Source organism: Sipha flava, unplaced genomic scaffold (assembly GCF_003268045.1).
Source record: "Sipha flava isolate LNK unplaced genomic scaffold, YSA_version1 71_pilon_pilon, whole genome shotgun sequence".
Taxonomy (NCBI): Eukaryota; Metazoa; Arthropoda; class Insecta; order Hemiptera; family Aphididae; genus Sipha; species Sipha flava.
In genome coordinates, this window is record NW_020273611.1 from 441,312 (window position 1) to 457,401 (window position 16,090).

Here is a 16,090-nt window from a genome sequence, read left to right on the forward strand (position 1 = left end):
GACTGTGACAGTCAGGGAAACCGTGTGTGTATGGCAGATTAATTATAATTACCAGTTTATTGTAGATTTCTAGTCGAGAAGTGATATATTCATACGAGGAAAATTCGGGTTGAATCAGATTTTTTACCTGCATCCATCTGTAGTAAAATTAAATTTTTCTGTAAACTCGGGTTTAAGAAATAACGATTTATGTTCAACAGAATAGGACACATGTGTACCGGACGACGTTCGCGTAGCGACTGATTTGAATAAATATACTCGTATTTATTTATCAAGATGAATTACGGTAGATAACTCAATAATTCATCTAAGATAATTCATCAAATAACTAATTTTGTTTATTATCTAGATAATACTCAACACTGCTTCTCAATACTATAGGTTCATTTCAAATTATAGCCAAGAAGATGAAAAAACACGATTTTGTAAACCAAATTTTGATTTAAGATATTCCTAAGTATAGCGAAAACTATAGTAAACCGAATAACAAGAATTGCCTAACTTAATAATTATTTCGTGTATTGATTTTACAATTTATTAGATTTTATTTCATCTCATTCTCAAACAAAAAATTCTGAAATTCATTATTCTTAATCTGGGAAAGGTATGAAAATATTCAGAGAGGCTAAGCCTCCTCCCCCTAGTTTTACACATATGACTTGGTTCCATGCATAGTTTAATATGACCGTTTATTCTAATTATACACATACACATATCATATATATATATATTGTATCAAGTGAAATAAATAAAACAGACTAGGATTAATTACATATATCATACATAGAAGTAAATAATAATACGTATTTTTTAACTTTTTAATAAAAATTAAATATATCTGATCAATTATATCGCAAAAAATATAATTTTGTAATTTCTTACAAAAACACTCATCGAAGATTGTAGTGTATGACAGTCAGTACCGCAATAATCGGATGTGCTACATGTATCAAACATGGTCCCAGCCTATAATAGGACCCAATGATAATTGAAAAATATGTAGAAAGCAAGAAAATAAAATCATTTTGAATAATAATTATTAATAGAAATTAACAGTAATCATTTGATTTTGTTTTTTACATCTAAACCGTACATCAACGTTTCTTTTGCGACTTATTTAATCGAAATCAAAATAAGTTGATTACAATTAATTATAGGTAATGCTCCCCTGCAGAGTCCGGACGCATGGGGAAGGGCATTCATTTTATTTACACACAAGCCCAAATTAGTGTAGTTACGGCACTAGTGACAGCACATACACCCTCAAAGTAATGGTGAAATGTTAATGTGTTACTTGAAAAATAAAATTAGTTCTTTGTTGATTTTTTTAACTGAATTTAGAAAAAATTTTAATATTTTTTTATCCGCCCATAATCTATGAAAAATATTTATATACAATTTCAGAATATTATTATTGTGATGTCTCGAATTAAATTACTCTGTGATTATTTTACGGATAGCAATATGTTTCACCATTCATGCGATATCGGTTATCGTTTTATTACTCATTTATTTGTAACGTAATATTATTGTTTACCTACTGTTCCTATGTTGCCATACTTGTGTATGGAGAAAAACACATTTTTTTTGAGTGACGTTTCCATACTATTCTTATTTATGATAAATAATCATTTTCACTCTAAATTATTCCAATAACAATTTGATAAAAAAAAAAAAAAAAAAAAAAAAAAAATTGTAATGTTAATATTTAATATTTGAGCCCTTATTATGCATTTGTCTTTCATTATGCTATCAAGATCATTTGGAGAGTTATAATTTATTAATTAGATATACATTGTATTCAGAACGTAATTCTAAATAATTCATATTATGTTTATTAAATAATACCAATGATAAAAATGATTAAACAATACAAAACTTACATTGTCTAATTATATTTTTACTATAATTAACTATTATTATTCCCCGCGCATTTACAATTTTTTAGCACCTGTATCATCGTATTTGGTCGGCTTCTATGTTAAAGCAATATTGACAATATTTTTTGTACAATAACAGTCGAATAAGGTCATAACATTTCATTTTTCATATTCGGTTAAAATGCATATAGTGAAGTGAGTTTTCTACTCATCTTAAATAAATGTTTAAAACATTTGGGAATAGTTTGAAATAAAGTACATAATATGACTGTGAGTCGTATTAAAGTCACAAACCTAATACAAACAAAAAGTATACAAAAATAAGAATCAAATGGATAATCCACGAAATTGAACAATACTTATTATAATATATTAAAAAATATTAATATAAATATATATATATATATTAAAGTATGCTCAAGATAACGTGAAAATCATGGTAGGCGAGCGTAGGTGATATGCAGCTGCATACTCTGAACACAGAGACTTGTTTTTAAAAATACCAAAAATAAATAAACATGACATATTTGGTCTTTAAATTTATATTAAGTATATAATTTAGTACAACACTATAATTACGTATAGTTATATTTTTATATTGATTCCCAGATATTATTATTGATTAATTCTTTACTAATGTAATAACGATTTAATATACTAACGAAATTAAAAAGTACTACGCTTCAAAAGAGATTAAATAGCTTAATAATTTCAAATACAGATTAAGAAATTGCTATAAATTCAAACCCAAAGGCATTGATGATTTCAAAAACTCAACTGAACGTAGAATTGTATTATGATCAGTTATAATTATTTATTAAATTTATTCTATTTTTTCAATAAAATATATGACTATTTTTTTGTTTATTTACACTATTTCAAGTATTATATATATATTTATTTTTTTTTTTTTTTTTTGTAATTTATTTTAAATTGTAACTATAAAGATATTAACAGTAAATAAATTGCCATTCAGTCACTTTTTATTTTTAATAAAAATCAAACAGTTAGTTAGACTTAATGTTTACCAGCATTTTGTTCACTTGAAATAACTATGGGGTGAGGCAGTAGTAAGCTTTTGCATATTCTAAAAAAGAGGTTTGTGAACGTCTATGAAACTCATGACATCTTAGATTCATCGAAGGCAAATTTTAAATAAATATCTTCCAATCCTCGAGTATACTATACTGTCATAGCCTATAGAAATCTAAGCTTTGGAATATTGGCATTATATAATTTTTTTTGAATCTTAGTACTACTAGATGTATTCTTCTATGCACAATTTCTTCTTAAATTATACAATATTAATAATTAAAGTCTAAAAATACTATACATGCTATAAATTCTGAAACATGTTTATCTTTAATAATTTCGTGAACTAATTGTGCTTACTTAATCCAAAATTTTAGAAATTTAACATCTAATCGTACTCTTTTTATGTCTTATTTTAATTCTATTGGATAACCATATATGTATATTCGATTATTATTATTATTATTATTATTTTTATATGATATCGTGCAATAATACTATTCATAATATAAAATGTGATAAAAAAAACAACATGGCGTATTATTTCACACTACAAATACGCTCCCCTAATTTATTGTTAATTACTACGGGTAACAATACAAGCGTTTAAAACTCTAAATGACCATCTGCATCGATTTATTTTGAGGTCATTGAAAAAATGTTTTAATATATATAAAAAACAAATTTCATAATTATAATTATTCGTTTAGCAAACCAAACGGTTAAATAACGAAATAAGTCAATAGTTCGAATGGGGATGAAAAAAAAACCTTAAAATAAAATAATTATTTTGTTATGTCGATTATAACAATTTCTAAATGAAAATAAAAAACGAGGCATACGCGAGCAAAGTAAACGAAGACTTGAGTGTTGCTATGGCACTCAAGGTAGGTACTCTTGTTTCACCCACATTAATACAACACTACAGTCAATGTTTAAGTGTTTTTCATTATTATTTAAAATTTCCAAGCAATTTCAAAGTTTTTGATATTCTTACATAAAGTTGAATAACTACACAACAGCATGATTTAACTACAACTCTGCGTAGTAACAAAGCATAATGTCAGCGCGTTTTCATTTCTTAAACAATAAAAATAATTTAAAACCTACAAGTTCAGAATCAATTTACGGCGGATGATTGAATGTGATTATTTTTGTTTCAAGCGATGTAAGTATAAATGTCGAAACACAATAAAGTTAATGTTTAAGGTATATCAAGTTCGACTAAAAATGATGGCGTCAAAATTTCGTTCGTGTTTAACGAGCGTTAAGAATTTCCACTATTACGTGCGTACGTATAAATGTTATTTTGACTTCGATAGTAAAAATAAAATAAAGGTCGGAATGCACAATCACTTTGCAGGACTAACATGGGGATAAGGTCGATAAGCAATGAAGATGTACTGGTAATAAAAAAAACGGTTTTCCGATGATTTTGTTTGACATTATTTGTTATGTGGCTCTCGAACGCAAATCGAACGGAAGAACAAATACGTACGGTAAACAAAAACAAAACACGAATAGGCAGAAGGCACCAGGGGCGGATCTAAGGGAGAGTCCAGGGTATCAGCTGACCCACAGTTAATATTTGTTGACAAAATTGGCCTCTAGGAAATTTTTTCTCTTTAGGCCTTGATTTGGACTCTTGGACAAGTGGCCCATCGGAGTTACTTGAAAAATGAATACCATGTATATTCAAAATTTAAAATTTTTCAATTCATAATTTATATTTTATATTTTAAATTATATCGTTTTAGTAGAAAGTTAAGTAAATCATATTTTATTCCGTACGTTTGTTGCGCTGATAAAATTAGATTATATTTATTAATCGTAAATAAGTCATTATCGGTAGTATCACTAATTCTAAAATGTAATATAAATATACTTATACACTTTTATGAGCATATTGTGTTTTTTTTTTACAAGGTATTCATTTCTAATTCAGTTTCATCCCTAATAAATGGCCTCTTGAAATGACTTGACCCATAGTTCCCCGACTCTGGATCCGCCCCTGGAAGGCATGTGTAGGAGATTGTAACTATTAGCACAGAATAAATGAAATCAGAATGGTCACTTCTAAATGTAAACAAAATTCAGCCACCATATTTTTGGAGTAATAATTTCTTATCACACTAAAAGTGATAACATTCATTCTAAAATCGTTTTGAAAACATTGACGTGCATGTGCTTCATAGTTCATTGTATTGAATCAATGAATATTTTGTATTAAACCTTATTAATTTATAAATAAATAATTCTCGTATTTATTGTACATCAAAAAAAGTTATTTATTTATTTACAATGGGAGGAGTGAAGTATGCTGTGAAAGGATGTAGAAATTCAATGAAAATTATAATTGGCATAGTTCTAACACAGAATAAATTAAAATTTTACAATGTTACTAGTGGCAATGTATTTAATGAATTTAAATGATGAATTGGAATATAAAACTAAATTTCAATAATTTTATGTAAATACTACAATACAATAGCCGTTGTAATTAAGTAAATTATCAGTCTATGTGTTAGGTGGTCACACTATTGGGACTCTAAAACAATGGCCGAATGATTTTTGAACTCCTTTATGTTCCTTGTGTAAAATCTTATCAGTGACCATTCTGATTTCATTTATTCTGTGCTATTAGTGCGTCTCAGAGGAGGTTTGAGTAGATACACAAATGCTTGGACAGTGCACCATCCATTATAATGTTAAAATTACGTCTTTTCGTAGACCAGGAATCAAACACCCTTCCCTACAATATTTTTCTAATAATTAGCATACAATCATATTTATATTACCTGTATCAAAACATTATTGAGTAATAAGTTTCACGTTTACAAAAAACCAAAAGTAAAAGACCTTTAAACTATTATATTAAGATATTATAAACTAACATACTAAGTACATAGGTATGTAACTATGAACAATAATGAATATTAATTATTTTACTTAAAAAAATTAAATAATAACATTATTTTTATTTTTACGCGTCTAACTATTAAAATTATTAATAAACATATTTAATTCAATAATAACATATCTTTTTAAAATTACTAAATATTTTTGAATATAATATATAAAAATTAAAATTTGATTTTTCTTGCTTTTATTTCATCAAAGTTATTTATTACTAAATCGAGGTCAAGTGAGTTTGTGATTTATTTTTTTATCGAAAATAATACAAATACAACACTGATGCTATAGTACCACATTATTCTAATTACCCTTATTTTCAAAAAATATCATTTTTTCATTCAATATTCTATAGACTTGAACGTAGTCCATTAAATAAACAGAATTAATTAACACGAGCTCAATATTATCTATATTATAGGCCATAAAAATAATTTAAATTTAAATTAAATTAAAAAAATCCATCATGACCATTGGGTCAATAGCAATAACTATACTAGCCTATACTGATTCTTTGATAATTATTATTGCTTAAGTTTTATTATTATAAGCACATATCTTAAATCGTGTTCGCGAGTTATATGTTTTATATATAATCATGTTAATTAATACAATTTATTTAGTGATAAATTTAGGGGAGTGGATGCTAGGACTGTTAGTGCAAGGGGACTGAACTTTTTTTGCAATATTATAAATTATTTAGATATATTATATGTTTTACGTGAGCTAATAAGATAGGGTTGTAATGACTTATTACTTCCATTAAGCTTAAAAAAATACCACAATTTGCTTTTCCTATTTTGTCTAATGAATCTCTTAAGACCAGATTATTTTTAGCGCAAAATAAAATTCCATCAACAATAACTTTAAGAATAAAAAACCATTTATCTTTTTTAATTTTGATGGAATTTTGAAGTTCACGATCAATTGTTTTGCAGTCCTGTAATCTTTTTTCTAACTCCTTCCAGTCCAAAAGATTTTATTTATGGTTCTTACTATTCTCATGCTCAGCGACAGAGGACATTAAATGTTTCCAATCTTTGAAACCATTATTGGAAAATGCGGATTTCCTGATGTCATTATTTGAAAAAAGGAGGCATGCAAAACAAAAAATTGCATTTTTTGATGTACTGTATAATAACCATTGTCTTCGAATTTTTTCTCCGTTATTTAAAAATTTATAGAACCATTTACCATCAAAATGTCTGCAATCATCATCATTTACTAGAAAATAATTATTTTGATCCATAAGGTATGGTTCTCTTTCCACCATTAAATCTCTAAATCTAGAAGTTATAGACGGCCAACAACCAGAAACATTAAAATTAATGTAAAGTTTATTATTTTCTTGGCTAGTGGTAAGTCCATTGTAATCATTCTTTTCTGTACTATCTCCTGTTAAGTTGTAACAATCGTCAATTGTACTCTCAATTTCAATATTTTTCAAATTGCCATTTAAATTTTCCTCTCTTTCACCACTTTGAATCAATAAATTAGTTAACGGTGCATCATCTTTTTTTTGCTCAGTATTATCCTCATCATCTTTTTTATTTATCCAACTACTCAACATTATAGATGATTTGATATTGTTTTCGCTCTCTTTTTCCTTTTTTTCTCAAACTAAGCGCCAGGTTTTTTTTTGTGGGGGCCATATTTAATAGATGATGACCTTAAGTTAAATAAAAAAATTAAAAAAATATTAAATAAATGTAAAAATATACCTACTCAACTGGTATAAATTAGATGGATAAATACTTCGGCTGTTTTAAATTTTTATTTTAAACTCGACTATTAGTTTGTAATTTTGTATACTTATTTTTCTCGCTAAATTAATAATATATATGCAATCATATTTATTTTTTTAAACAGTTAAGCCTAAACTATGCAAAATTGTACATGAATAAAAATAAAATAATAAAATCTAACGCCGTGTCCTACGTAAAAACATAACTTCTCATATTTTGCCGCATCGGACGCACCGAACTGCGGCGGAACAACAGAAGAATAGAATCAGAATAGAATTCGCACACACTCGCCGGATTCACGTAGGACACGTAGTAATAGAAAAAATGATACAATTGTAATGTTAACAATTTTTAATAATTTATTGTTAAACACTTAAATTTTAAATAAATTATATTAGAATATTTACTTTGTTCTATTTCAGGCTTCACTACTTTAGTAAATTAAAGGCGCTCCGTAGAATTCGTTGTCACTTAGACAATAGACTCAATCGAATGGCAATTGTAAAATAACCAAATAATGGAAATATAATAATAAAATTATAGACCTATAAACTAATGAAAAGCGTATTCCTTTCCTCCCTGCTATCAATGCTAGGCGACTATATAATATATTACAGTGCAGTCGTTCTATTTTTATTATTATCGGCCACAGGAAACACATTGATATTTCCTTGGCTTGTATACGTGTAGAAATATATACATTGTTATAAATAAAATATATTACTTTACAAATCATTCGGTAGGTACCAGTTATCGTCGATCGTAGTGAATGAAAATTAATTTCAATAAATAATAGTAAATTTTAGGTTGAAATATATAAATACAAGTGTTAAATTTATAACAGTATTAATCAACTTGCATTTAACTACAGATATTAATATATTGAAATATTTTTTTTCAAATTCAAATTTAATGATATCAAATTTTGCACCCCTGGCAGGTGCCCACCTTGCCAGGCCCTGCCGTCACAGAATAAGTAATGAAAAATTCGGTGCTCTTTTCATTCAGTCCGAATTTATAATTGCGTTAAAAATATGAAATTGTTCAAATATTTACAAAATATATTTTGTTATTTACTGTAAAATTTTACCGCTCCCTAAAAAGTGCCGCCCCCTTGCCCCCCCCCCCCCCCTTACTACGCCACTGCACTACACGCTATTTATTTATACTTTGCTATTCATTAACTTGTTTTCATTATAACTATGACAAGGAAAATTAGACCATATATTTTTAATAAATTTTCGAGTTAATAGTACTCGGTAATATCCAGCTATATTACAGTTTATTAACTATAATCAATTATTAATATATTATTAATTATATAGGTACTTCACTTTTTTTAATTCTTTGAAAAATAGTCTGTATCGACTGGATTGCAGGAAATTTGATTAAAATATTTTCCATTATGCATACTACAAAATATTCTTGGAAAATATAAATTAAATAATAAATAATACTGTAAACGTCAAACAAATAGTATAATTTCTTTAATAAATTTACTTACAAATAAAAAATTATAACCGAAAGAAATCAAACTTTAAGAATTAGGTTCCGGTTTTTTTAACATTTGAAAAAAATGGTTTCGGTTGAGGTTCCGGTTCACAATTAACACAAGGTTCCAGGTTCTATAACCGGTTATTTTCGGTCCAGTTACAGTCCCTGCATATGATACTGTTGTCCAGAATTTGCGCTAATGGGCAGTACAACACAAATTGTGCAGTACTTACTGCTACCTAATTTAGCATTGTAAAACAATAACTAATATACTATAGATAATAGTATAATACTATACCAAAACGATTTATATTAAAGTTATAATAATTTATAATAATCAAATTATATTATCATGACATTAGGATACAAACATGAACTAATGTGGATTGACGGATTGTAATATGTTAAATGCATAGGGTAAACCTTTTACATTGTTAAATTTGTCGTTTGAAATTCCGACTATTTTTATAATATTTGTACTCGATTTTCCAATTAAGATAACCAATTCATTATATTATGAATATATCATTATTAAACTTTTATTACAAATTATTATTCGAAAATAGCTCCACGTTTTTGTTTTTGTTTTTTTTTTTTTCATTAATATTAGTTACCTAGTTTAAAATGTTTAAATATATTTTATTGAGTTTAACATTTTTGAATTTTTTTTGAAATATAAAAATATTTATAGGTGAATATTTTGTTCCAGAGCTAGATTACATTGTAATGTAAGGTATATTTAATTTAACTAGGTATATTTATCTTTATATTCATGTAGTAAAAAATTTGAGCATGGTATTCTCTCATGCCAAAATGTGTATACAAACTAAGTTCAGGTACCTACTTGTACAGTTCTAAAATATTCTTAGCGCAAACCCTGCTGTTGTCTATCATATATATCTTCAGTTTTAAAACAGCCATTAAAATAATAAATTAGGAGTTGGTGTAAGAGTAATCGAGTATTGGGTAAAGGGTAAGGTACCTACGTCTGTTAAATTAACCCATGAATACGAAAATATTAACTTATATTTATTTCTTACACGTCGCAGTATATAATATTTTTTCTTTGAAGTCTCAACTTTTTTTCCAATTGTTCAAATTTATTAATATTTTATTGATATTTATTTTTCTTATAAATATAACAAATTCCATATAATAGTATATTTTGTACTTTATTTAATAAATACTTACGCCGTTTAGCATCCTCCCGCACTTCGGAGACTTGCATTAAAAAGGAACCAAAATATTACCTTAATCAAGAAGGGGAACTCCGTCCTCCTCCCCCCACCCCTTTAACCACTGTGTATAGTGTAATAATGAATTAACGGGATGGTCGAATTACACTTATTACCCCCAAAAATAATGGTCGAATTGCATTTAGGTTGAAAAAAGGTAATGGTCGAACCACACTCGGGTAAAAAGCAGGTAGTAGTCGAAGTGCACTCGATCAAAAAAGGATTAAAACTTTAATAGACTTTCCATTATGAACGTTCATGTATACATGCACAAAAATATTTATAACTATATTGTTGTACATTGCTAAACATTTTTCGTGTACAAAATTTGTACATGAAAAATTATATGTTTTTACTAAATATGTCTTTAGAAACCCCGCATTTATTAAAACGATATAAATATTACGAATCTTATGTTTACGAACGCTACGGCACAATTAAAAATAGATATTTATATTTTAATACAGAATACTTACATAAGACCTTCAACAACATGATACCAAAAAAAAAAAATGTTATTGAAAAATATAACAAAATTTTTGAATTCAGTTTATTATAACTACAAAAAATGATTGACAAAGGTTGAAAAAAAATTATAATAATGATAGCAATTATACTTTATATAATTTAATTAATTAATTTAAGATTTTAAAAATGTAATATGTTTATATAATATTCGTGTATTCGTATTATAAATAAAAAAATCATTTTAACCATGCCAATAATTAAAATCATTGTAAGTCCTAAACCTATAAATGGAATGGGAAATTAGTGTCTTTTAAATGTTTAACCTCTTACAATACATGATATTTTTGCTTAAATGCCTGTTTTTTACCCGAATGCAGTTCGACCATTACTTTTTTTTCAACCCAAGTGCAATTTGACTAAATTAAGTGCTATTCGACCATACCCTGAATTAAATATACAATTCGCAAACATAAACACTTGCACATAACACAACTGATTTTCCCAAACATTTTAATGCCAAATTATAAGTTTGTTTTCACTCTGAAGCCGGACATTAAGAATCGTTATTAGCAAAATATCGCCCACCACGAAAAAGTACTTAATCCGCCACTGAATACATTATTATTTAACAATTATTAACCTATACTATTCAATTTTAGAACAGAAGCCAATAATAGATTATATATTTACAAAAATTACACTCCATAAAATGTTGTGCCCGAGGATGAATCCCAATCTTACCCCTCTCCCCTGTTAAGAATGTAGGACCAGAACGCGATTCTTATCGATACTGACGTATTGGCCTGGAATAGTTTATGATTATTTTGCACTATAGAATTGTAAAATAATAAAGTGTGGTTCCTATAATCATCTATTTACTTTTTGATACATTAAAGGACAAGTTGTTGGTAGGGGGGATGGGGTTGGTTCAACGGAATTTGAACCACCGGAGTTTAGCGGCGAGATCCGTACACCGTGACTAATTTCTTTCATCCGTGAACCCGATCCGGCGACGGTACGCGTAGATACGTTGTGCGCGTCCTACATCCGACCGGCAGCGGCGGCACAAGTAGCCTCTCTCTATCTTCGCCCGCCCCACCCAGCGGCCACCAGTAGAAAACACGTTTCGTCTAATTATTGACCTGGACGCCGATGCAAACGTGCCGCGGCCCGTCGCAGTACCAGAGCAATAATATTGTTTATCATCGTGTACATCCTTCGACCGGCCGTGTAGTGCCGCCGCCGCCGAAATAGTTCGTACATCGCCCTCAAAGCAACCGCCGGCAACATCGTCGTCCGATCGGCACAAGTAAAAATATTATCGTACGCTTAATTTCAATCGCCCGCGCCCGATCGCGTCTGGTAACGTTACGACCGTGAGTTCAGGGTTCAGCGCGTAAAACCGACCGTCGGACGGGGCACCAATGGGTTTCCGCTGACCATAGGCTGGCGGAAAACAGTAATACCTGATCATCGGGTAAAGGATATAAAACCCGTGTTGTCTACGTAAGGGCTTCACAGCTTTTTTCGGTCTGAAATATGTTTAGGTACCGCGCTGGCAGATGAACGGTTGCAATGAGTGATGATTTTTCGCGTTGTTTTTGATTACCCCTTGCGCATCGTCGCGTCCTAGCCGTACCGTGTTATCGGCCGACAACGATAACAAACACCGTACACCGATGCAGTGTAAATGTTCGCAGTGCGCTCCCGAGGTTTATAAAGGGTTTATTATCAGTACTCTTCCTCCCCGCCACGCGTCAACATTGCGGCATCCGTTATCACCAAAAGTCAACATCGCGACACGATAACATTAATTTTCACCTATTTCTACTAATTTGTAATTCTCGTCGTTGTTGTTGTTGTCGTCGTCGTCGTTAAGACTCGACGAACACGCCGTTGGCCGTTGCTATGGTTTTCTGAACGACCGTTTTCGTTGCAGCGGTAACGGCGCGGAATCATTTGCGCACGTTGGCTCCGTCGTTCTCATACGGGATTTCGGTATTTTTTTTTGTTCTCAGTCGACTCGTCCGGGGACTATCGCCCAGCTGTCGACGATGGTAGTAGCCAACGAGAACAGTAACGCGTACACGCCCACCGTCGTGGCGCAGATCCGTTACCTGTTGCAGTGGTTCGGCGAGTGGAGCGAGATGGAACGCGGCGACTTCCTGCCGGTGCTGGTGCACGGATTCGTCACAAAAAACGGTGTCGCTAACGGGCTGCTGCCCAACGTGGACGGCCCGGGGATGGAAGAAAGCCGTCCGCTCAGTCTGTTCAAATGCCGCATCAAGCTGTTCACCGAATGGGTACAGACGTGGTCGGATGACGACAAAGAGAGCTTCCTGACTGGCATTCGTTCCATGGACTCAGGTTTTGCCGAGCGCTATGAACAAAAGGCTAGTGCCTACGTGATCAGCAGCTCTGAACACTGCAACGGTGTCAATGGCGATCAGAGCCCAGAGGAATTTCCAGAAGAAGTGATTTAAACACGGTCGTATCCGTTGAACATAAACTCTCTGTGATTCAAACAATACTTATATTTTGGGCTTGGTCATTTTTATTCCATTGGTTTTGATAATGGATACTTACACCTTGGTCAATTTTACATGAGATTAACTCTAAAGTAAATTGTTACTATACAAGCCCAACTAAAGTACCTACTTTTTACATTATTTCAACATGTAATGTTATCCAATTTAATTTTATCTAAATGCTGAGAACTGCCAAATTATGACTAATAGTCTGGGTAAACTTCCAAAATTTCTCTTCTTTTAGTTACCTATAATATTTTATCAACTTTTTTTTTATTTAATTTTTATTTAATAAATTACATTCCCTCTGTATACTACCTAATTGTATTAGTAAATAAAATTCTATATTCATTTTTTTCTTCTAATTAAAATTAAAATTAATATTTATTATTAACATAAGTAATAAGTTGCATTCATATGCATCATAATAATTTGCCATTGATACATTGAGCTAACAATACATTTATCATAATAATTAATTGTTTAATGTTAAGAATAGCTATTTAATTAAGCAGTATTACTAGAAACAAAACAGTATTATTAACATAAATACATATTGTACAATGTAATTATACTATAGGTCGTATAAATATTTAGGATTATTAATTATGTTGTGCAATCATTATATTTAATTTTTATATAAGTCATTCAGTCTTATTTTTATGGTCAAATTAGGTTACCTGAGACTTGTGATTATTTATTATAACAATATATCACCAAGTATTATTTTAATTTTGAAAAATATACTACTCAAATTTTTTGTGTAACAAATAAACTTAAGTATGTTTTAAATATAATCTTGGTTTCATTATATCTTTGATTTAATATAACTGCTAAGTAATAAATGTACTTGACAATTTTAATTTACAATTTATTGTAAGAAACTATATTGTGTCTAAACTTAAATAAAATTAAACATGTTAAAAAAATATAATTTTTGAATTAATTAAAAATTACTAAGTATATTAATTTTTAATGTATAATATGTAAGGTCTTATAAACTTTAAATAATTGTTTATACCAGGAACAATGTTGTTAAGTTCAGTTCTTAACTTCTTTAAACATATTAGTATGATGATTATTGATTAATATATATTAATATTTTATGATTATAAAACTCAAATATTAAGTCACTGACTGATATTAAATTCACTAATTAGTTGTTTGTTGTTTTTTTACTTTAGACATTTTTTAATTAGGTTTTATTTATTTGAAATATCTGGTAAAATATAATATCAAATACACAAGTCATATAGACTTGGTTTTGAATCTACAAGTCATTATCTTACATTTTTATCACTTGAGATCAGTTGCAGATACAAGGGGAAGGGCTGAATCCCCATTCATAGGCCTTGGGTAGGTACATCAAATATTTCAAAGATTACCTTAATTTTTAATTTATTAATTAAAGTAAAAAAGAGCAACACTAATAACAAATATTTTATTGCTTATTGAAGTTTAAGAATGATAATAACCATGATTATTTATATACTCATCAATGTCCTAACCTAGAAGAATAAAAATAGAGAACTGGTCAAATTAATTAGCCAATGAACTGTGATCTTTTTTCATTAAATATTTTTGCACAGATTATGGTGTACAACATTATTATTTAATGAATGCAATAAAAATAATTTTGTCATCCAAGTTTTTTTATTATTATTTTATTCCTTTTAAAAACTTAATGCTTATGATTTTATGTAATTAAAAGAAAAAATGTTCGTCCAGTAAGAAGCCGTCTTTTAATTTCTAGATCTGTGTCTGCTTGAAATAATTGGCATGTTCAGATTTATTAGGAACCAAATAAAATGTATAGTAGTAATCTAATTCAATTATTCTGTTTACTTAATTGTTTATAATTTATGTGTACAATGCTCTATTATAATAATATATAAATAATTTATATTTTGAAAATAGTATAAAAAGTGTATACAAAATTTGTAAAATAGGGTGAGGCTTAGGAGGCTGAACCCTCCCTAGAATCTAGTGTGAATTCAGTTCCCCGGATTTATTATTGTATTAATATAATTTTTGTAAAGAAAAGAAATTAAAGTACGACCTACATATTAGATGCATAATAAACAAAAATATTATGAAAAAAGCATAATGTGTCATTAGATATTACTTTACAAATTAGATTTCTTTATGATTTAAAATATAATAACAAAAACAATTTTATTTTGTTACATTTTGATATAGTTAACAAATTTTTTAAATAAGATCGATATGAGTGTCGTATAAAAGAACCTACATATTTGCAACAGTATAATGTATTATCAATAATTCCAGCTAAACAAGACCATATTGTGGTTAATTCTTCTGCAGAAAGTAATTGTAAAAATCACTGTTTTTATTCAGAGTGTTCCAAAATGATTCATCCTATTTCAAAAAATCATATTTATTGAAAAATTTTATTAATTAGGTTAGAATAAATTTTACATTTTAAAGGAGTATTTTAAGTCTTAGGTACAATGCTTATAAATGTTCAATGTGCCCCCCTTACTTACATGACACCAGTGGCGAACTGGCCCAGGTGGAGAGTGGGAGAAATTCACCGAGGCCCCTTCGTCATGGTGCACTTTTAATAAAAATATATTATTTTATAATTTTATATTCAATTATGCTATAATTACCTACTAAAATAACAATAATAGACACACAAATACACAATCCTGGGGCACGAATTCTTTTACATAATATTATTATTTACTTCTAATATCGTAAATATATCTACATTTTGCTAATATACCTAGCAATCTATAGCAAGTATAGATCTTGAAAAATTAAAACTGAAA

General features: G+C 29.0%; 2 protein-coding genes across 2 annotated transcripts in view; both read left to right on the forward strand.

Moving 5' to 3' along the window:
* LOC112692227 (hemicentin-1-like) overlaps nucleotides 1-12,870 on the forward strand; it is a 255,112-nt gene extending 242,242 nt beyond the window's left edge. The window contains exon 16 of the mRNA XM_025566837.1: nucleotides 12,786-12,870. The gene's annotated coding sequence lies outside the window, so the exon portion shown is untranslated. The remainder of the gene's footprint in view (nucleotides 1-12,785) is intronic.
* On the forward strand, nucleotides 12,115-13,672 carry LOC112692229 (uncharacterized protein C14orf119 homolog). The gene has a single exon (XM_025566838.1). The coding sequence runs from the start codon at nucleotides 12,822-12,824 to the stop codon at nucleotides 13,248-13,250; it is 429 nt and encodes a 142-aa protein (XP_025422623.1). The 5' UTR covers nucleotides 12,115-12,821; the 3' UTR covers nucleotides 13,251-13,672.
* The last annotated feature ends 2,418 nt before the right edge of the window (nucleotides 13,673-16,090 follow it).

What these genes read in the sequence shown, in the direction of transcription:
- LOC112692229 (XM_025566838.1), top strand. Translation starts at nt 12,822, where the DNA reads ATGGTAGTAGCCAACGAGAACAGTAACGCGTACACGCCCACCGTCGTG.